At 27.9% G+C, this 22,453-nt stretch overlaps 1 protein-coding gene across 4 annotated transcripts in view; it reads left to right on the plus strand.

Annotated features, from left to right (window-relative positions):
- LOC107453953 (sister chromatid cohesion protein PDS5 homolog A) overlaps positions 1-22,453 on the plus strand; it is a 38,649-nt gene that overhangs the window by 9,750 nt on the left and 6,446 nt on the right. Inside the window, exons 9-25 of one of the 4 annotated variants that reach the window (XM_071177336.1) lie at positions 1,800-1,934; positions 2,802-2,917; positions 2,999-3,096; positions 4,621-4,766; positions 6,090-6,235; positions 6,657-6,770; positions 7,157-7,189; positions 7,697-7,788; positions 9,556-9,695; positions 11,026-11,235; positions 14,144-14,304; positions 14,390-14,519; positions 16,179-16,355; positions 17,107-17,175; positions 18,159-18,292; positions 19,316-19,439; positions 20,732-20,935. In XM_071177336.1, the coding sequence (XP_071033437.1) occupies positions 1,800-1,934; positions 2,802-2,917; positions 2,999-3,096; positions 4,621-4,766; positions 6,090-6,235; positions 6,657-6,770; positions 7,157-7,189; positions 7,697-7,788; positions 9,556-9,695; positions 11,026-11,235; positions 14,144-14,304; positions 14,390-14,519; positions 16,179-16,355; positions 17,107-17,175; positions 18,159-18,292; positions 19,316-19,439; positions 20,732-20,935 (2,229 nt within the window). Of the gene's footprint in view, positions 1-1,799; positions 1,935-2,801; positions 2,918-2,998; positions 3,097-4,620; positions 4,767-6,089; positions 6,236-6,656; positions 6,771-7,156; positions 7,190-7,696; positions 7,789-9,555; positions 9,696-11,025; positions 11,236-14,143; positions 14,305-14,389; positions 14,520-16,178; positions 16,356-17,106; positions 17,176-18,158; positions 18,293-19,315; positions 19,440-20,731; positions 21,007-22,453 lie in introns of those variants that run through there. The other 3 variants (XM_043053953.2, XM_071177337.1, XM_071177338.1) reach the window with 3 other exon arrangements.

A 22,453-nucleotide genomic window follows, 5' to 3' on the forward strand; every position in this document is an offset into this window, starting at 1 on the left:
TGCAAATGTGAATTCGTGTCCATTTATACTAAATCAGTGACACATTATACCCCAAACACACCTAATATTCAATAGTGATTTTGCTTTTGTACCATAACACGTCAAATACGCCGAAAAACGTAAAGACCTGAAAAATAAGTTGGGAACGAGTAATCTAAATCTTGGAAAAGTCTGTTTTTCTTTGATCAGTCGCAATTCAAAGATTAAATGTTCAATTCAAATATAAATCTTCCTCTTTTGAAATTTTTAGTTTTATTTATTAATAAATAGAATAGTTACAAATATAAACATTAATAAAGGGATATAGAGGACCATGAATATAATTAGAGGAATGAGAAGTCATATTTTAAATAAGGACTCACTTTTGGCAAGAAAGAACCCAGAAATATGGAAGTTTTGGGTCTTAATGACCCATAGTTTCCAAAATCTAGTCGAATCTCTGCTTAAAGCATTATTTATTCTATGATAAATTATGTTCTGCCACCATAGAATAGCTAGGATTAAAGTATTATTAAATCTAGTTAAATGCGACAATAAACAATTACAGATTCTATTGATAAGAATGGTAATAACGATGAAAAATTTAATCAGAAAGAAAATGAAAATTCTTTCAACTTAAAACTATTTTCAAAAAATGCTCACGCTGAAAATAAAATAAAAGACTGATTTACAGTAGAAGTCCGATAATCCGGCACGTACGGGACCGGCCCGGTGCCGGACTACCGAAAATTCCGGTCTATCGGGCAGTAATTATAAGAACAATTAGGTTAATAATTAAACTACAAATACAGCATGCAAAGACATACAACAAAGTTTATTTTACATTTCATATACTGTATGTACACGTACTGTAAAACATATTTCACTTAGATTTAAAAAAGTCACGAGTGTCTTTTTGTTTTCTTGACTTTTGGCGTTTAGTATAAAATTTATTTCTAATGATATGGAAATCAATAATTTCTGAAGCACTGTAGCTAGTACTAGCGTCAGCAAAAGAGATAAACTTATTTAGTGATTCTGTAGCTTCCGCCCAGCTGATTTTTTCCTCTTCTTCCGTTTCGGCACCTGAGTCACTTTCTTCAAGATTTTGAGTAGGCTGAGGGTTTACTACAATGCTGATAATGTCCCCATCTATTAGTTCTTGTTCAACAGGTTCAGAACTCGAAGACTTAGGTTTTGAAAACGTGGTCACTGTACAGTTAGAACGAAAATCACTTTTTTTATAAACAGTTTCAAAAGTTGCGTTTACTGCGATGTGAAAGGACACAAAACAACACCGCACAAAAAAATGGCGAAGACGCTTCGAGATTGATTAACGGAGCTACACTGCACCTGTTGTTTCCGAACAATACCGAGCTCTTCCTGATGATCTCGAACTACCCCGAAAACTTCCGAATAGCACTCGAGCCTTTTCATTTGCTTTAAAGACACACTTTTGGAGAAAACCAAAATTTTTACAATTTTCCGGAGCGATGCCGGACTATCGGGCATTCCGGACTGTTGGATGCCGGACTAATGGACTTCTACTGTACTCACTTATGGGCATATATTAGTTCTGAACATTTTTGTTGTAACCATTCTTCATATTTCGATATACAATATCCTGTATATAATGTTTCTGTATTAATACTGTATTAAATATACAATAAAAATATGTTTTTACTTAAAAACCATTATTTTATTTCAGTTCAGAATAATTAATATTACGAACATGAATTATTTGATTGGCTCAAAATTTTAACATAATCTATTATTTTCTGGAAAAAGTTTTTGTTTTAATTGTTTTTGACCTTTTTTAGTCATTTATTAAAGCAATGGACAGTCAGCAAGAAGATGTTATTTCTGAACATCTTTATGAATTAATATATGAACTGAATCTAATCATTCCCTCTGAAATTATTGTGGTGGTAAATAACTTAGAAAATAAACTGATGGTAAGTCTATTTAAACTTCATTTTATCTTTAAATTTTTTTTAAGCGTATTTTCAAGTTATATAAATTTTGACAGCATTTTCAGATATGATCATCGGCAACTTAATGTAAAATAAATTTATTCAATCTTTGAATGGTATCAGTATCTGATATATATGCTTAAAGTAGTTATGACTTCTTTAATGTGAAGCACCCTCCAAAAGTTCATAATTATCATTTGATGTTATAATTCTTTATTTAATAAAAAAAATTCTGTTGCCCAAATATATAAACAACTACAAAATTATGCATAAAAATACTTAATAATATTCAATTCCTAGTTTTGAAAGCTTACATGTCTTAAATAAAAATGCAAAATCAACCTAAGTCTTCAGATAGTCTGGTAACCTGCCTACAGATCGAAACTAAAATGCATAAATAATTTTATAAGGTTTGTACTGTAAAATATAATTTTAATTTCTAATTATTTTTCATGAAGTTTGTATTTTTAACCTAAATGGATTATAATTGTTAGATATGTTATTGAACTTGTTATATCCGTAATTTGTGTTCTCAAAAATATGCAAAATATTTTTATATATTAATTTTGAGTTTTACATATTTTCTGCAATAAAAATAAACATATTTTTATAAGAAGTAGGTTTTAAATACTATTGTTTTAAATACTAACAATATACTGCCGAAAATTTTTAATTTTGTCAAATTATTTAATACAATATATATATATATATATATAGTNGTATTAGAATATATATATATATTTGATAAAATTTAGTCTACTTATGAGCATATCTGTGGAAGCACAATAATGTATTGTTCGTAATTTTCTAAACTTTCCTTAAATTTTTTTTAATTTAAATTATTTACAGTCCAGCTTGGAAGAGGAACGGATTGAGGTTCTGACACTTTTGTCAAAATTGTTTTCTGATAAATCATCAAAGATGATTGCACAAAATAAAGTCCTCTGGAGCAGCTATATTTCAAGGTTATTATTTGATTTTTATATTGACTTTTAAATTTAAAAATTGAAAAAAAAATTTTAAATGTTCTTTTATTTTTTTAATAGATATAAAGATGCATCCACTAAAGTTCGCTGCTTGCATATGAAGTTCTCTAAAAATTTACTAATGAATCATCCACAAACATCAAAACCAGCCCTGATTGGTATAGTTTTTTTATTTCTTATTATTATATGGAATCAATGATACAGGCCCTCCCTATGCTCAAAATCATAAACAAAATGTTATTCTCCAATCTCATAATTTCAGTACAATTTTAAAATGTAATCATGCTTGTTAAATACAATGTAAATTTAAGAATTTCTAACCATGTATGTTCCACATTGAAGTGCACATATATAAAGATCTTGTGCTCTTTTTAGCGTTTCTCCTCGCATTCATTGGATAGCAGCGGGCCATCCTCTCACAATACTTCTAAGTATTATCTTATCAAATGATCTATATCTTTGATTATATTTACACTTTGCTGATAGATTTTCTAGATTCAACGAATGAGAATTATGAAAAGAGAGTGAAATATGGATCTCTTTTCATAAATGTGCTTACAATAAAGGAATCTATTTTTTTTTTAATTTTATTAGTTTGAACATAAAAGAATCAAAACAAAAAAAAGGACCATCTGATTTAACATCATACAAATTTTAAGTGTGATCTTTTCTCCAAAAAACAAAATTGTTTTCTCAATCTTCTAACAACCTGTTAAGTGCTTCAACAACACGGGAATGTACAAAATTTTATATTGATGTACATTGGCAGACTCAAGGAGCACTTAAATATCGTCTCAGAGAACATAAAAGCTCTGTCAAGAATCAAAAACTCCACCTCTTATCTATAGCAAAACCTTGCTTGACAGAAGGCTATAGGTCCAATTTTTCCTCACATCATCATTCATATACATGTCATGTATTTCATACGTTAACATTGATTTTTGGGAAAGTGTTTCCAACAGCAAAAACTCTATTGTTAATGATCTTACTGTTATACTATATTTTTCAAATATTTAGATTAATTAATATTTTAGTCTTAATTCATTTACTGTCAATTTAACTATGTTACTTTTAACTGTGTCCTTATCTTTTTACTGTGATATAACCTCTGTCAAATTACATAGTCTCTGTTTTGTCATCCCTGCCACTTAACCTTCCCTAAGGTGTAATAATGTGCTACTGAAATGTGTATAGGTTTTAATAAAATTTTACTATTTTTGATTTTTGAAAGTTTTTTTATTGAAATTTAATTTTATAAAAACAAATTACTCTCATAATTTTACAAAGAGTGTGGTAAAGCAAGGTTTCAAATTATCCTATTGGATAATTTGAAAAGTTGGTTATGAAAATAAAACCTGATAGATTTGTAAGAATTTTTGAAATAATGTTCAGCTATATAACTTTAAATTTCGCATACAAAAGTGGTCTGAGACAGTTTTTATAAATTAAGATAAAATCAAGTCGTTCCTCTTCTATTGACATGCGATTGGCTCATTGTAACAAACTCCACCTGTGGCTTAAATTCAATTCTTTCTTACAAAATATTATTACCTTTATTATTTAATTTACTTAATTTCTAAGAGGCTTTATCTTTTTACGTTACATTAGTTTCGTTTCAAATTTTCCTGATAAGTTTAAATATTTAAAAAATATGAAGTAAATAATAATATATTTTATTCTAGAATGCTTTATGTTCAATATTATTGATCCTGATGATAAAGTACGCAAGCGAACTTGTCAAACCATTTCAGAAACTGTTCCAGAGCTGTACGATGTCCTAGATCCTAAGTTGTGGGAAAGATTCGAAGGACGTGCTAGAGATACAAATGTAAGTTCTACGTTCTTTGTTTTATGATTTAAACGAAACCTAATCTGTAGCTTTTTTAGCAATGTATACTAATTTGCTACTATTCAGTATTCTATACCTCGAGAAAACGTCCTGCAGTTGACTGATCGTAAAGACACGGTTCCCAGTAGAACACCTAAGTCAATGTAATGGCTGCAGTCAGTAAGCGGGGTGGGTAACCACTTTGATCAGCTTGCGTGAGGACCATGGGTGCTTGGTATCAATCCTCGTTAAACTATTCTACCGTAAAGTGCTCAAGTTTGCGCTCAGATCGCCGAGCTACCAAACCAGAGGAGCCATCCCCTATGCAGAGGATCAAAATTGTGATGGTATGTCTCTGGATCATCTTTAAGGATGTTTCCCAGACCGTCACCAATAGCCCATTGTGCAGCTGTAGTGTGACGTAAATAAAGTATCTATCTACCTCTAGAAAACNAATCAGGGAAATTTGAAATCTGTTTTGAGTGGCCACCCTGATAAAGTATCTATCTACCTCTAGAAAACTATCATAACAGCACTAAAAAAATTATTTGGTTTGCTGAATTTTTAGCTAGACCAAATAACTTCTTTAGAAATTCCTTTATAAACAAACATGTGCTTTCCAAGTGTTATTTTAAGTATGGTTTACATAATATAAAACTATTTGAACTTATTACTGTTTTAATTATTTTAAAAAGTATTTTATGCAAATTGGATTTTTTTTTTTGTTAAAAAAAACATCAATTTTTCTTTAGAAGCTAGTAAAAAAATAGAAAAAATTGTCTGTAAGATATTGTTAATTGAAAAAGAATAGACAATGACCCGATCTGTTGGATTAAAACATAATTATATAGTGTATGTGAAAAGCAGTCACCTCTCATTTTGAAGAGAAATAAATTTTTTCCAGCTTTTTTTTTTTTTTTTTAAATTAATTAAGAAAAGTACAAAAGGATAGTTAAATTTAAATTATGTGCAGGAAGATATAACTTATATAATTTTTAATACCAAAACATGTAATGATTAAATTGACTTTCAGCAGTCATTAAAAACTATTTATTTCTCATCAATCGTTCTTGCGTGAAAAATATTTTATGAATGTGTTTGTGAAAGGTATTAGAGGTTTAACTATAAATTTAAGTGTTAAATAACACTGTAAAGCTAGGAAATATCTAATACCTGTTAATGGCATAATAGCAATATGAAATGAGATATTTTATGAAATTGGTTAAACGGTCCTGGCGTGTTTCTGACTTACAAGTAGCTCAGAACAGAAAAAAACTTACACTTTCCGTTTTATTCTTAAAACTGTTTCATATTAATTTACAGTATGAAATTCGCCAAACCGTCCTGACATGTTTTAGAAAACTTTACCAGCGTTGGACTGAAAAAGGAATTCCACCAGTGCTGTATGACGCAAATTTTAAATTGGATGGGATATTGAACAACATCCTGCATCAATATTCTGAAAACAAGTAAGTCTTGAATATCATAACAAATCATTTAAAATATTTTATTTTAAATGGTCAATAAATTAATAATATCCACACAAAAAAAGCAAACATTTATTGACCTTGGCACCAGACTAACTTAACAATATAGTTGAAAAAATAGTTATTTTGTAAAATATTATGTTGAAACAGCTTACAGCTGTGTTATGTTCACATCCGAGCTGAAATTATTTTGCTAAATCAAAATACATTTTTTTTTCCTAATTTGGATTTTTCTAAATACATTTTATGCATAATTATTAATAAGTTTAGTTCACAAATTTAAGTATTTAAAACTGATTTTGCTTGTTTAGGTTAATAAACCATATTTATGTAATTATATTGAGTATTAAAATAAATTATCACATGTAAGCTTTTTAGTCAAATGTTTAATTTTTCTTTCTAGGCAACTTGTAGAACAGATTTTTAATTGTTATGTGGTCCCTTACCAGAAACCTGCAGAAGAAAGAATGAAATTATTTTATCAGTTATATTGTTCAATAGATGAACGTGCATTGAAGTAAGTGTTTGCTTCTTTCAATAATTTTAGTTTGATTTTAATTCTTTGATTTTTCCTTATGATAATATTTTATTGTAATTTTTATTAACATGTGATTGCATTTCGCAAAACTGGATAATATGTTGCTTGAACTCAATTCTTAAAATATTGCTAGATATATTTTATTTAATATTATGATGTTTAACTACACGTATTGTGGTGTGATAGAATTTTATTGATTTGCTATTTGTGACACCTATTAATGTTTAAACTAAAAACTCAGTCTGAGTAATTATTAACTGATTAATTAATAATTTTGTTTTATAATTGGCTAAATTTTCTATTATATTGAGGCTTTCGTTAAATTATAATTATTGTAACTAAAATTTAAGAAAGCTTTTTTACAGGGCCTTAGCTGGAATGATCAAGACAAGAAATGTGTAAGTGTAAAATTTGTTATTATTTGGTTTGTGAACGTTTCATAACTTTCTTATTTATTATTAAAATCATTTAAGCATTTTAGATTATACTAAACTTCTTCTTTTATAAATTTACAAATATTTTAAATAAGTTCTTATCAGTTAGTAGTCATACTTGCCTATTTTTGGATAGTTTTGTGAAAAGGCATTTAAATGACTATTATACAAAGTGTACTTTATTTTAGCTCTATTATAAGCAGAATATATAAGTTCTTATCAGTTAGTAGTCATACTTACCTATTTTTGGATAGTTTTGTGAAAAGCATTTAACTGACTATTGTGCAAAGTGTACTTTATTTCAGCTTTGTTATAAGCAGGATAATTATTTTTATATTTATTATTTGCTTTTTCACAGTTATGTTGATTCAAAAATTGCAATTTTTTTTTCTCTAATTTATTTGAATATTTCACTAAATTAAAACAGATTGCATTTTTCTATTGTAATTATAATCCTAAGTTTTATCCCAGGTTGCGCGCTCATGTTAATAAACTTTTAGAAGTAATGGACAATTATGAAATGAAACGGTATAACGTCTGCAAAATTGCTCCAGTGTTATCAGGTAATTTTATTGCTCAAAGAAGCTTCATGCAATTTTACTGTCTTTTCTAGTTATACTATTGCACAAAATGATTATGTAGTTTCATTTATTTAAGAAATCTTGTTCATAGATGGCCATAACACTATATTATCCTCAATAAATTTTATTACTTACAATTTTCATCTTTGAAAGTTATTTTAGATTACATTTTTACACCTTGAAAATATCAAAGACAAAGATAGGAAGTAATTTGAATATGAAAGTTTGCTCTGTATCAAAAATTAATCTAACTCTTAAAGTAAGACATGGTTTTAAAAAGCGGTGTGTTGGACTTAGCTTATTTGGTCTGGTCTCTGCTTTTTGCTCTGGTTAGTTAAATCCTATAGATTAGAAGAAAAACAAGGTTTTTTATCTTGTGGAAATAATTTAGATGTATATTTATAAATAGTGTGTGGACAAAAATATGACTTAAATGAATAGTGTGAATATTATTTTAACAAATCACAAATTTATTTATCACATTTGAGTATTTTTAAGACTAGTGTTTAACTGAATGATTGAAAAAGTACCTACATTTCATAACCACATTTATTTAATTCATTTAAAAAGGTATGCAAATGAATTCTTTGCAATTGCTTCCTAGTTCCAGAATATTTCCTAAAACAATTTTTGCTATAATTTTTTTTTGTCAGATTTTTTGCTTTTAGTTTCAAGTACTGGCGCCACATCTTTATTTTTCAGCTCAACATTTTGTGCTTTGTAACACATGACTTGATATATTTTACCTCTCACTATATATTTTACCTCTCACCACAAATAAAGGCTCAAATTTCTGATCACCATGTGATTTTTGGGTGATAAAATAAAAACAGAAAATACGTTTTCTTATCACCATTAAAAAAAATTTGAAAACAATATTTTAAATACCATAGAAAGAGTGTGAGCCTCAATTACTGCCGATACTTAGCCCTAACTACTATGAAGTATCCAAGCTCGTCTCATGCTTTTTAAAAATGAGTTGTGGCTTACTTTTGAAAACCAAAAAATTTAATTTGAGCCTGGTATCCAGATGGGCTAACAGCTTTATTATATTGTGTATACATGTCAAATAAATGCCCATGGAGTTTTGGTTTGTTAAATAAATAAAAAACTACATGTTGTCATTTAAAATTGACTATCACTACCTTAAAAAATCTATTTAACCTCATTGGCAAATCTCAAAAAGGTTCGTATGAAACTTTATCCCCAGTAAAACGAAAATTTTAATGATTTTTTTTTTTTTTTTTTTTTTTTTTTTTTTTTTTTTTTTTTTTTTNTTTTTTTTTTTTTTTGCTTTAGATTTTTATTAGTTTGAACCAGTTATAAAAATAGTAAATCTTTTTTATTAACACTATTGAGAAATTCTAAAAAGTTGGTTGTAAGTATATTGCATCTCTTTCACTAAACCCTAGTTACGTACATCATCACATCTCCATGTGAACAAATAGCAGCTAAATGGTGATAAAGAAAAAAAAATTCATTATAACTTGATAATTCTTCATGAAAAATAAAATTTTACTAGATTTCACTATTTATTTACTATAACACTTTTCAATCCTAATTTTGGGGAGGAAAAAAAAAATTTAAAAAATAATAAGTTTTCTTATTTTAAAAAATATTTCAAGATAGATAAATTACATTGTATTAAAGAGAGAAAAAATTATAGCTGTTCTTTGTTTAATATCATAGTCTTTGCTGATCTATATAGCAGATGTTTTTTAGTAATAGTCATCTAACATTTATTTTTAGTGTTTTCTAAAGAACCAAATAAAGGAAATGCCTATGCCACTGCTTTTGGTAAACTTTTAGAAAAAAATGCTAGATTAAATAACCTTATTGGTTCGGTTGCCAATGGAAGCATTTCTTGCTCTGCAGCAGCCATACGTTACGTAAGTATATTCAATTATTGATTACTTTCATATTTCTGTACATTTTAGTTTTAGTCATATTGTTATTACAATTAATACACTGTAATTCAAAGTGTGTTACAACTCAATTATTTTTATGGGTGCCTGATCATTTTACAATAACTTCATGATAATTATTCTTGATTGTTGTATACTTCCAAATGCTGGCTGATAAATTTTGGATGAATTTCAAAGCTTAATTGAGTAGGTTGGTACATAATCAGATCCTGTTTTAAATTTCTTGCGAACAATGCCAACAATAACACTTTTCATTCAGTTGAACTTTATCTATAGATCACTAAATATTTAAAAATGGCACATGTAAATTCAGAAAATAGCAATTGAAAATAAGATCCTAAAAATAACAGTTGAAAAGGAAACTCATAAAGTCTCAATTAAACAAAAAAGTCAGTAAACTAAGATGGCTTATTATTGCAAAAGGGAATTCACGGATAAGCTTACATTCAGCACTTGTTTTTATTTCCTTTAACTCAATTTCTTGTTTACGCTCTTTTTTTAAAAAAGACACTGTTTTTATTTTAAAAAATCAAAGCAGTGATAGTTTCTTGTGCCCTCTCTTAAAAATTATATAGTTCCTGAGAATCAAAATTTAAAAATATCATATTTTCAAAGTTCAATTTCTCAAGATCAACTGATTTTGCTCAAATTTTGTATTATGTTATGTAAAATTACATTCTTTAAAATGATGTAAAAATTGTATACCTTACAATTCTAAATTTTTTCAATAATTATTAAATAGAATAATAAAAAATACTACCACCTATATTTTGGGGGTGGAAAATCTGAATCTATATTTTATTCAGAAAGGATATATTTATTCATTCAGATATATTTATTCAGAGAAGATAAGCTTTTGCATCTGATTTTGTAACTTAAAATATCGCCTGCAGTAATTATCTAGCTTATTGGAGATCACCCCTTCGAACTAAGTTTGAACTCCTAGAATGAGAAAATCCGATCATTAGATTAATAGTTATTCAGGGTGGTCAATTTTTAATTTTGTGCACTGTACATTATAGACTAAACCAATCAAATTAAGTTGATTTAATGCAATGAATAGATAACACCTTAGTTGAATGAGTAGACTTGTTTTCTTTCACCTTTAGTGTTTGCGTTCTCAGAATCATTACTCAGGTGTATTGTGTTAGAATTTCGAATCGATATGAATCAAATTTATCCTGTACATTTTATGCCCATCGAAATCTGATGACTGCGTTCTTCATATGCTGCTAGAGTTTGAGTTGAAGCAGATTTTGTATCTTTCAATTTATTATTCTATTTTATTTTTTAGAAAGAAATATTGGAAGAAGTTAAGAATACTGAAAAAACTGAATTAACGAGTTTCGTTGCCCAAATGATAACATGTATTGTACCTATTATTGACAAAGAGTGCTTAAAACATCTGTTGACTTTTGTGGATAATTCATTCCAAGGAGATTGTTCTATTGAAGCTGATTTAGGTTTGGAAAATACATTTTTGAGAGGATTCGAATTGCTAAAGGTAAGTGGACCAGGGCTGATTGTGCTCCGGAAAAAATCCGGATTTCCGGATTTTTCGCTAACCGTGATCCGGAAGTTTCCGGAGATCGAAGATCCAGACGTTTCAAAAAATCCTTGATCACAAAAGTTTCTAGAAATCAAATTTTCAAAGGTGGAACTTAAAAACACAGCTTATTTTATTTGTCTGTAAGGGAGAGCCAGAAAGATACTTTATAAGCTTATATTCAAGATTAATATTCATTTTTTATCAGTAAATAGTTATAATCATAAACTCATGAAAGAAAGGCATATATGTAAATTTCAATTACTTCTCCAGGTCATCATAGGTATGTGTAAAATTTTAAATATATTTTAAGTAAACTAAGAAATATTGAGAAAAAGGAAAAAATCTTGTTTAAATTTTTTTCGATGTAAACTTTTTTTTTTTTACTCAAGAAATTTTCCGGAATTTTGTCTTGGACTCACAATCACCCCTGGTGGACTGTTGGCTAGAAAATGTTTTTAAATTATGCATTTTAAAAATTTATAATTAAGTTAAAGCTTAAATTAGTTTTCTTCTCGTGAATTATTATTTATTCTTTGCTGTTTTTAAGTCCCAAAGTTATGTTCAAATAATTAATTCTAAATAATTTTCGCATGTTTGCTTTTACATTCTCTGACATATATAGTTGTTTTTATTTAAAAATGTTTACATCTATATTATTTGGAGTACAAATTAGTTCCAACCGTTTTTTGTGGTTAAAAATGCATTTATTTTAGAACAAATTGAATTAACAGATTAATCAAAGTATTCTCCATCGCTGGCTACTACTTTTCCCCCCTCACAAGCAATTTTTGAATTCCATCTCGAAAAAATGTCTCATCTTTTAGGGCAATTCAAGTTAGGGGCCAATTTTCCATTTCTGCGAAAGAAGTGAACCGGTGACCTGGTGATCGTGCTGCATATATCGGAACATCCAGTAATCAGAAGGAGCAATGTCCGGCGAATGCGACAGGTGCAGTAAAATATCCCGCTTCAGCAGTTCCAAATTATTTTTGCGACATGAGGCCGAGTGTTATCATAGAGAAGAATAACTTTCTCATGCCTTTGCTCCTATTCTGGCCGTTTTTCTCGTAATGCACGGCTCAAACGGATCAATTGTAGCCTATCCCGATCACCAGTAATGGAATCGCCAGGTTGTAGCAACTCATAGTATACAACACCATTCCCTACATGATTTATCAGTTGGAGCATTGTCACCATCAACTTCTACAGGCATACAATACGCTTCAGCTTCACTTTTCTTCCAATTAAAGCAGAAACATAAAACCACCCACAAATGCTGCTCAGTTACCACAAAATTTGACTTATCCAACAAGTTTTTGTATGAAACTCAAAGCGATATGAACTGATTATTATTGACAGATGTCTAACCTCTAAGAAACTACCAAAACCAGCTTTCACTATGAATCATTCATAACAGCCAGAGCCATCTTTTGAAAATGGGCCAAGCTAATTTGTACTCTCAATATCTATGTGTTCCATTATTCTCTTATGTGATACCATCAACTCGAATGTTTATCTATTGGCAACATTTATTATTCATTTTGTTAGGTGGTCCTTTAGTAATAATTTATGCAGTGTTAATAAATTAGTTGTATGTTCAATACTTATTTTGATTCATTTTGTTAGATTGTCATAAGCAATAGTTTAAGTAGTGTTGAATGGTAAGTTATATATTAAGTAATTATTTACAATAATTTTATNGGAATATGCTGTTTAGTAATTTATATCCTTCCTATTTGTAGTCTGATGATTTTTAAAGTAACTGTAGAAATATTGAACATGAATAGTATTGTGGTGCCTCATGCTTTCAAATCAATTATTGTTAACAGAGCTTGCCTTTTTCAATGCTGAAATATCCTGAACTCATACTTATGGTGGTTTGTGGAATTTAATGGTTGTTGACATATTTTAAATTATTACTAAAATTCAATGCTTAAAAAACTTTGAAATTATCTCTTTCCAGATTGTAAAAATAAAATAAAAAATTTGTTAATGTATTGTTTAAAAGTTAATTAAGGTGTTAAGATAAAAGGAAGACTTAAAACATTTAAATATAATTGTGCTGTGCGTTCATCTTGGTTGCCTTTAAAGTTAATATGTTGTACAAGAAACAAATATTTATTGCCCCTTTGCAGCTTATTAATGTACCAGTGAAACCACATGTTGTGTAAAACCACTATTAAATTAGCATAATATCGTGCCAAGTCTATATAGAACAAGTCTAACACCAAAACATTATATTACTCTTTAAAATAACATGCTTTATTAGCTTAACTAAAGTTCATTGCCTAATTGATAATAAAATGTCAGCATTTGCTTGTTTATTTATATGTAATTTTTTTTCTGAAAGCATTTTATTCACGACTCTCTTTATTTCCTCACAAATAAATTATAACAGACCATTTAATTAATGCTATAGCTATCGTCATGGGCCGTTTACTAATTCTGATTGCTTGTGAGTCCTCCAATAATATCTTGTCGCTCACTTGTGGATGGTTTGATTTCAGATATATTTCTTTATTTTTTTAATAATATACAGGGATATATTTTAGAAGATCCAACTGAAATCATAATCCTGGGATATGATCTTGGATATAAAGAATTTAATCAAGAAGATCATTGTTGGTAGCATAAATGTCAGCCTGAATTTGATCTAACAATCAAGAAGCTTTAAATAAAATTTTAGCTTTCATTGCCTGTAAAAGTTTACTCCCCATTTTCATTGTAAATGAGGGTTTACAAAAATCAACTAATACACACCAAAAATGTTTTGTAGAAGTAGTTATTGAAGTTAGAAATAACTCCTCATAGAGTTTGTCAATGTAAAGAAATTTGTATTTATTCTAATATAAACTTTTCTTAGGTGTTATCTTTATCGAATCCTGCTTTGTTTCAAGATGAAGAAACATTCAAACTTCTCATGTCGTATATTCGTGTTCAGAATGAGGAGGTGACTGTACCAGCCTTACAAATACTCTGCAACATCTGTAAAAATTTAACTGAAAATTATCTTGCCATGTATGAGTAAGTTTCACTCATCTTTATCATTATAATTATGGTTTATTTAGTAAACTTTATTGTAAAAATTGTTTGTTTTGTTTTTCTCTAGGCAACTTTCTCCCATACTGTTACAATATGCAGAATATGGGAAACCTATGCAAGCAAAGCATTCTGTGTTCCTTCTAAATAAAATTGTGCCAGAAAATTCAAGGACTGAATTTTTTATGACCTTGATGCGAGTATGTGAACTAGTTAGTTTCTCTGTGTGTTTTGTAGAGTATATGCTATTGTTTGCTTTATAGCAAAATACTGCAGGCATGTGGAATTCCGCGAATCTCAAGACCGTTGATTTGAGAATTTCCGGGAATCAGTAATTTAAGTTTTGTTACCTACGCAAAAATGCTTTATCAAAACATATAGACTCTCCTTATCGACAGTTATCATTACTGATTTTTTGCATATTTCTTAAAATATTAATATTTTTAATAGAATATTATTTATTAAGACATGTGAATCTCGAACCATACATTTAATTAACTCTTTTTTTTTTTATGCACCCAATTGGTGTAATTATGAGGTAAACACTCTTGGTTTTATCGTCCATCCTTTTTTTCGTTATTGCTTTGGATTTCGCAGTTTCTTAATTTCTTTTTCTTTTTGATGTGATGATAACTTGCAAAGTGCGAAAGGGAGAAATATGTAAATTTTTTTCAGTCTATATATTTTTTTTATGTGTTAATGAGAGAAGAATGTATTAAATAAAAATTTCTGTTTTTAAAATTTATGAATCTGTACAAAAAGAGAAAAAAATTAAGTGTGGAAAAAAACTATGTCTAAAAAAATTGTTCTTGTAATAATTTTTTTTTTAATTCTAAACTAATGGCAAATATATGTGTTTATAATAATATGTAAACACTTACTTTATTTTAACGTATTTTATAATAAGATGTAGTTGAAATATTAATAATAAAGTTTTTACCACCAGTTAAAGAAGTCAATAAATATTAATAAAAGCAGTCTGAGAAAAGTCAGGGAATTTTTTTCTGAGTATTTGTCGTCACCTGTGAAAAAGTATCGTTCACAATTTCTTATCTGACAAAAAAATTGCAATGGGTGGTAAATATTACAAATTTCTCCTTTGTTCTACTTTAACATGAATTATGTCTAAATGTGTTAAATATGGTATTCTAGATGGTTACTACCTAAAGATGTCTCTGTTGAATGGATGTGTTTACTAGAAGAAATCAATTATAAAAAATTTGGTATTTTAGAATTGTTAATTGAAGCAGAAGCAATATTACTCATGATTCCCTATCCTCAATTTTTAAAAATACGAATAGACTGTTGTTATTCACATTTATCTTGAATTTTCTCTTCGCTTTTAAATTAGTTGGAAACGGGTATAAACACTAACTTCTTATCTTAATTTAATTAAAAATAATTTCATTTATATGATAAACTTACTGTTCCTAACTGCTAGTGCTTGACAATATTAGAAATATATCAAGTATAATTCATAATTTCATAAGGTTTTATGATGTTTTTCGATTTCATCTAATTTACTTTGTTTTGTGTTTACTGATAGAATATTAAGATGTAGCACACTCTGTGATATTATTTGGACCGGGTCTGTTTGTATTGCTGTATCAGTTACTAATTTTTTTTTATCAAAATAAAATTTATAAACTCTCACAATAACATCGTACTCAAGTACGCCTAATATAGAGTAAGCCTACATGCTTATTTATACACAGCTATCAACCAGAAAAGTCACAAATTTATGCAGTGTTTTGTTTGGCTAGAGCTTTGTAATTCAGGTCTTAGATACAAACTTAAAAATGGTTTGTAGTGTTTTGAAATTGTGTTCTAAGAAGTGATTGTTGAAAATTCTCTTTCAGACTCTACAGATTCATTTTACTCTCAAATCTCAACATTTTAAAACTGCTTTAGTATCATCTGGTCATATTGCACAAAACTGGCGTCATTTGTTCCCATATCCAAAATTCAAAGATATGGTCACCTTCATCTTTTCAACTGTTCTTATGCATGATGGCATAAGTATCATGCATGTCAGAGTAAGTACTCTGCTTATATTGTTTGTTTTTTGTTTTGTGAACTTGCATAATAAGTAAAACTTACCAAACACGCACACATTTAAACTTTTAACGATTTTAAAGATAAGCAGGTTACTCACCTCTTATTTAATCCTAAAATTGTTGAAAAATTGAATGATAAATACTTAAATAAAATGAAATAAAATATAAAACCTTAGAAATCAGAAAAAGTAATGTGTCGAGAGTTGATAAAATTTTCTATATGGCATTTTGTTCATGAAAATAATGAGAAAATTTCTAATAAAAATTCATATTCCATTGCACAGTTACCAACTAATTGTTATTTATAATTTTTTTATTGCAAATTCTATTTTACTTCACTAATTTTTTTTCCTTCCAAATATGTTATGTTTTTTCATTGATATTAAAGACATTCAGTTTAATATTCTTTTATTTTTGCCATTTTTTGACTTTATAAGCAAATAAAATTTATGAAATTGATATTTTTTCTATCAACAAAGATTTTATGTCCCCCAAATTGGCATACAGGTAAAAATAATTTTCGGCAAGAACCAATTCAAAAATGTAACTTTTGTCAAAATATTGTTTTTAACTTATGTGTAATTCAGTGAATTTGCAAGGAATATGCTGTTTAGTAATTTATATCCTTCCTATTTGTAGTCTTAAATAATAATAATATTCACTCAAAATATATATTTAAAAGAAAAGAGAAACCACTCATACCATTAAATGTTTTTTCCCAAAATTTCAGGATTATCCCCGAGGTGGTACTGCACTGTGGGGCCCTTATGACAATCTCCCAGATGAATCAAAAGTGAAGGTATAATTTGCTTTATTTAAAAATACTATTTTACCTTGCATTTTTGGCCCATTATACTGATTTGTGATAATTTATATTTGAACTAAAATAAAACTGTGCAATGCAGTATAAACATCAATTATTTTTTAATTGCATCAACTTTACAATCTCTAAAGCATACCAAAATAGATAAATTTGTTTTAATGCTGTTATAATTTATTTATTTCAGGGTTCCCACGGGTCAGGGAGAACAGGGAAAACCTGGAATTGTCAGGGAATTTTATTTCAACTATAAAAATCAGGGAAAGTTGCAATTTTTTTACAAAAACCTGGAAAATTCCTTCATTATACCTGGAAGAAAAATCAATCTTAAAATTGTCAGTAACAGTACTAAGTTGTTGAAATTCAAGTTAAATACTTCTAACATCTATTACAATTATTTATTGTAAAAATTTCACATTTTAGACAAACTGAAATGCTTCCTTCCTCATAAAATATTAGTTTTACATAGAAAATCTAATACTTGGCATTGCAAATAAGGGAATCAAAATTTTCGGATGAAAAATTTTGTTGCATAGATGAAATATGGTATTGATTTTCATTGAAATTTACCTGATATACTTGGAAAAGACGGGGAATTTTTTTTCTGAAATTGAGTACCCTGAGTTTTTCTGAATTGGGAACCCTATAATTTATTTTGTAAATAATAAGTACTTATGTGCATATTTTTGTGTTTTAAATCAATTGTATTTAAAAATCATTTTAAAACATTAATCTGCATCAGATTTACATATTGCCATATTTATTTGGTAAGTTAAGCGATAAGTCGAATCATCTATATAACACAAAATATCTAGGTTTGCATTTTAAAGATCTTTTACTGTAGAGTACTATTGAATGTTTTATGCTTATTTTTGTGTGTTTTGATGACAAATTCATATTATTTACTATTATTGAATGATTCAGTTAGAAAAAAATCATATGGTGGGCATTTTTATAAATAGATTGAAGGTATGAAGTGTATTGTTCGATGGCTTACTGGAAAAGAAAAATTTGTGAAACCCACAATAACTACTTTTAGATGTTTGTCAACATATATTGAAAATAGTGGTGATCTAACTGAACAAAGACATAACTTGTGAGTATTTAAATATATGTATGATATGTTTAAAGATGTATATTTAATTTTAGCTGTTAAATGCATGTATTTCTTACTATATATAAAAATCTAATGATGCTGTTGTAGTTTTCCATTGTTGTCAATGCATTTTTATTGGTTGGAAAATTGCGTAGGATCCAGTTTTCCCTTATTAATTTTCTTATTGGTTTGGTTGTCATCAGCATAAAATTTATATAAGTCATAAAGTTATTGTTTTCCTATAAATATTTTTTTCCCTAATTTAAAGGTTAAAAAAAAACGCAGAGCTATAAGCGATAAGCAGAGAGCTCGCCACACTTAACTATACTCAATAAAGGTTAAAATTACCTGTACTGTTATTACGTTTTTGATTTTGTTTGATTTCTAAAGTAAAGAGTTTAGGAGGATTGTTTTTATTATTATTAGAGTAATGTAATTCTATGTTACATTTTAAGATAAAGTAATTTAAATCAGTGTTTGATCTTATTAATCGTTTTTAGAATTATCCTTTTTTGATTCAAATTATGTTAATATATTATTATGAATTATGGTTAAAGAGATTCGTTAGTGAGATTTAGAACTTAACTTTTAGCTTCGTGCACAAAGTGATGAATGCAAAAATTGTATTTAAAATATATCCATTTGTTTGGGAATCAAAAATATTAAATTACAGTTGTGAAACCACCAAATTTGTTATAACAATATACTTTTAATTTTAAATGTTATCTCAAAAAATGATCACTTAAAAATAATTTTTATGATCAATTATAGATCTTAATAGTATCATAAGGAAAATTTTTAGACATGCAAAGTTGAGGCACAAGTGTTCTTTTTAGTACATTTTTAATTAAATAATTTTAACTGTTTTATGCCAAGAAGCAATCTATTATTACAAAGCAATCATCACGGTTGATGAACGTCAACGAACAGGGGGCTTAGCCTCCTAGTAAATGTATGTTGACCTTTTCTATTATGACAATGTATAGAAAAAATTTAGTAATTATTTTTCTCCCCTCTTTTTAGGCCCATGGAAAACTCATGGTTGAGATTGAGTGCTGCTTGCCGTATGCTCAAACTGTGTCATGTTCCCGATTATGCTGTTGCCCTTGGCCTAAAACAGTTTCAAATCCTTGCTTATGTTTTAAATGTAAGACTACATTTGTTCCTTTTTTATATAATCTTATTCCATTGCTCATTCCATGCCTCAAAAAACCAATCAGCTCAAGGATTTGGAATTTCCGGATTTTTGAAATTTACAAATATCAGACAGTTAATTTAAATCAATAGAATTGTCGAGATTCTATTTTACCACGATTAAATAATTGAATTATCTTTAGAATAGTAACTATTCTTTCCATGAGATGTGGAGTCGAAAGTGGAAATATTCCTAGTCCAAACTTTTCTAAGAGTTTGACTCTGACTTATATTCTATTTTAGAAAAGTATTAATATCCGACAAGTATTAATATCCGATAAGTAATTCTTAATTACAAATTATATGTTTCTACTTTTTTTGTGGGATTAAAGTAAAAAGCAATTTATTTAAAATTTCATTTTGTATTAATAACATAACAATTAAAAAAATGAATTTTAAAAAATAATTTGAAATTGTGGAAAATCATTATAAGAAAAGAACTGCATATCGATATCACACATTCTCACATGTAAAAACGTTGTATGACAAAAAATTGTTAAGTGCATTTTTATTAACTAAAAAAATTTTTCAAATTATACATTAAACTGACTCTAAACTAAAATAAATTAAAGTAAAGCATATTTTTTTAAGTAACTTACTAAATAGATTTTGTTTTAGAATTGAAAAGTACCTTATTAATGATTCATTTATTAATATGGATTCTTCAATAATTACAATAATTTTTTGTGTTATTTTATGATTATTAAGCATAGGCACAAAAAACGTACAATTGTGATTAGTTAAGTTTTTGATAAGTGTTAATTTAAATAATAGTCACAATATTCATGCAAATAATATTTTTGTATGAATAGTTTTTCTATTATCAAAAAAAAAAAAAAAAAACTTCCCTCTTTTTATTTACAGGACTTTGAACTAATCAGAGTAGCATAAATTTTTTTAACATTGACTTCACACCCCTGCTTCCTTCAGTTTAAAAGTTGTGTGTGTTTCCTTTAAAATATTTAAGATGGTTGTAACATTTTGAGTTCTTGATCTTTCTTTTTTTTTCAAGTGATGCATAATTAAGTTTGTAAACAATGTTATATTATTCTTGTTAAAAGTTTATGTGTTAAATCTTATGATCAGGAGATTAATCTTTTCTTATTTATTTCTTCAGTTTTGGACATTAGATTTTTGGATATTTTGAATTTTATCCCTTTGAATTATCATCTATTGTTCAGTATTATTCAGTTTTTGGTGTCTTTATTAAGTGTTTTTATTTATTTATTATCTTTTTTTTTTCAGGATCTTTGCCCAGAAGTCTGTGATATCTTTGCCAAAAAGCTGAATAAAGCCTTGTATCTCTTTAAATTACCACTTCAGTTTTTAGCTGTTTTTGCCTTGGGAGGGTTAAATGAAAGAAAGGAGTTTAAAGCCAATATTAAAAACTATCTAGAATATAATATTGAAAAGCGTCGGCAAAAGCTGAGAGAGAAGGCTGTTACGAAGGTTTGTTGAATTTCTATAAAAATTTAAATAATACCCTCCAGTTGTTTCTATTTATTAAAATTCCTCTGGGTCATATGTAGAGTAAGTGAAAATGAATGCTTTAATTTCACAGGAGAAATAGGCAAAATGTAATAAAGATATTCATTAAAAATCATGCAGGAGTAGCAAGTTTTGAATGTATTCTTCACAAATATTTGTTATGTGCTCTTTTTGTTGTACAGCAGGCAACAAGTGACAGAATAGTGGCGACACAGTGATTTTTCTTTTCTGCAAAATTATATTTAAAAGATACCTTTATCGCGCATAGGAAGGGAAAGAAATGTTTTTGATTTTTATATTCTCATTTGAGAAATAAAAGTTTGGCAATGGCTGGCTTTAGCAAGATTTCAAGTGGATAATGTTTATTAAAAAGAAAAACATTCATTCCAAAATCATGAAAGTTTAAAGGAACGTTTATTTCAGAAATCATGTTCTTTCCTTTCATTTTCTTTTTAACAGACAGCATCTTTTACATTTTATGATGGTGAATTGGAGATTTTGTTATAAATTCAAATTTATAGCAAAATAGTTAATCAATACAATATATTTTCTCCTTTTTTTATAAATTTAGTTGAGTAAAATCTATCGAATATTTTTAATGTATTATGCATAGGAAAATTTTAAATTGCGCTTTTTAGTCTTTATTTTATCGCTCACTGCTCACTTTGGTTGAATCAAATCTATCGAATATTTTTAATATATTACTCATAGGAAAACTTTGAATTCTGCTTTTTAGCCTTTATTTTATTGCTCACTACTCACATTGATTCCATCGTAAATATTATGTAGTGTTTTGATCATTTCTTTTTGGCAATTATTGCCACAAATTTTCACTTTTTTTAAAAAATAAATCCCTGTTCCTAATTGTTGCTCAGTTACTATTATTGATGTTCTCGTTATTTTTTATTATTATGACCTGCGAAGTTCGAATTGCGGATTAAAAAAATCACTCTTTAACACGCCCGGTTTGTACTAATATCATCATTGATCCATGTAGTGTTTCAATCGTTCCTTCGACTGTTAGTGCTAAGAATTTTCAACGTTTTTTTTTTTAAAGAAATCCTTGATGATTTTTTTAAGCAATTTTATCATCCGCAAAATTCAAATCGCTTATTTGATACTTTACTTTTTTAATGCGACGATTTCATCATTTTTTTTAACTTTTCAATTGTTATTTGCTAGAGCTACCAATTTTCACCGATTTTTAAAATTCCGGTTATTTCTCAGTTGATAAAATTTCTACATGTAAAATTTGAATCACGCATTTAAATTATCACTCTCTGATGCAAATCACAATTTATGTCAATAATATCGTAAATCCATAGTGTTTCGATTGTATTTTTGGCAGTTATTGATATTGATTTTTGCGTGATTTTTGAGATTTTATATTTTTAATTCGATGTTTATTACAACAACCGAATCTCGTAATGAAATGTGCATTTGGGTAACCTCTTTTTAAAGAGTGATTCACATAATTAC

This window comes from Parasteatoda tepidariorum, chromosome 2, assembly GCF_043381705.1.
Source record: "Parasteatoda tepidariorum isolate YZ-2023 chromosome 2, CAS_Ptep_4.0, whole genome shotgun sequence".
NCBI classification, from domain to species: domain Eukaryota; kingdom Metazoa; phylum Arthropoda; class Arachnida; order Araneae; family Theridiidae; genus Parasteatoda; species Parasteatoda tepidariorum.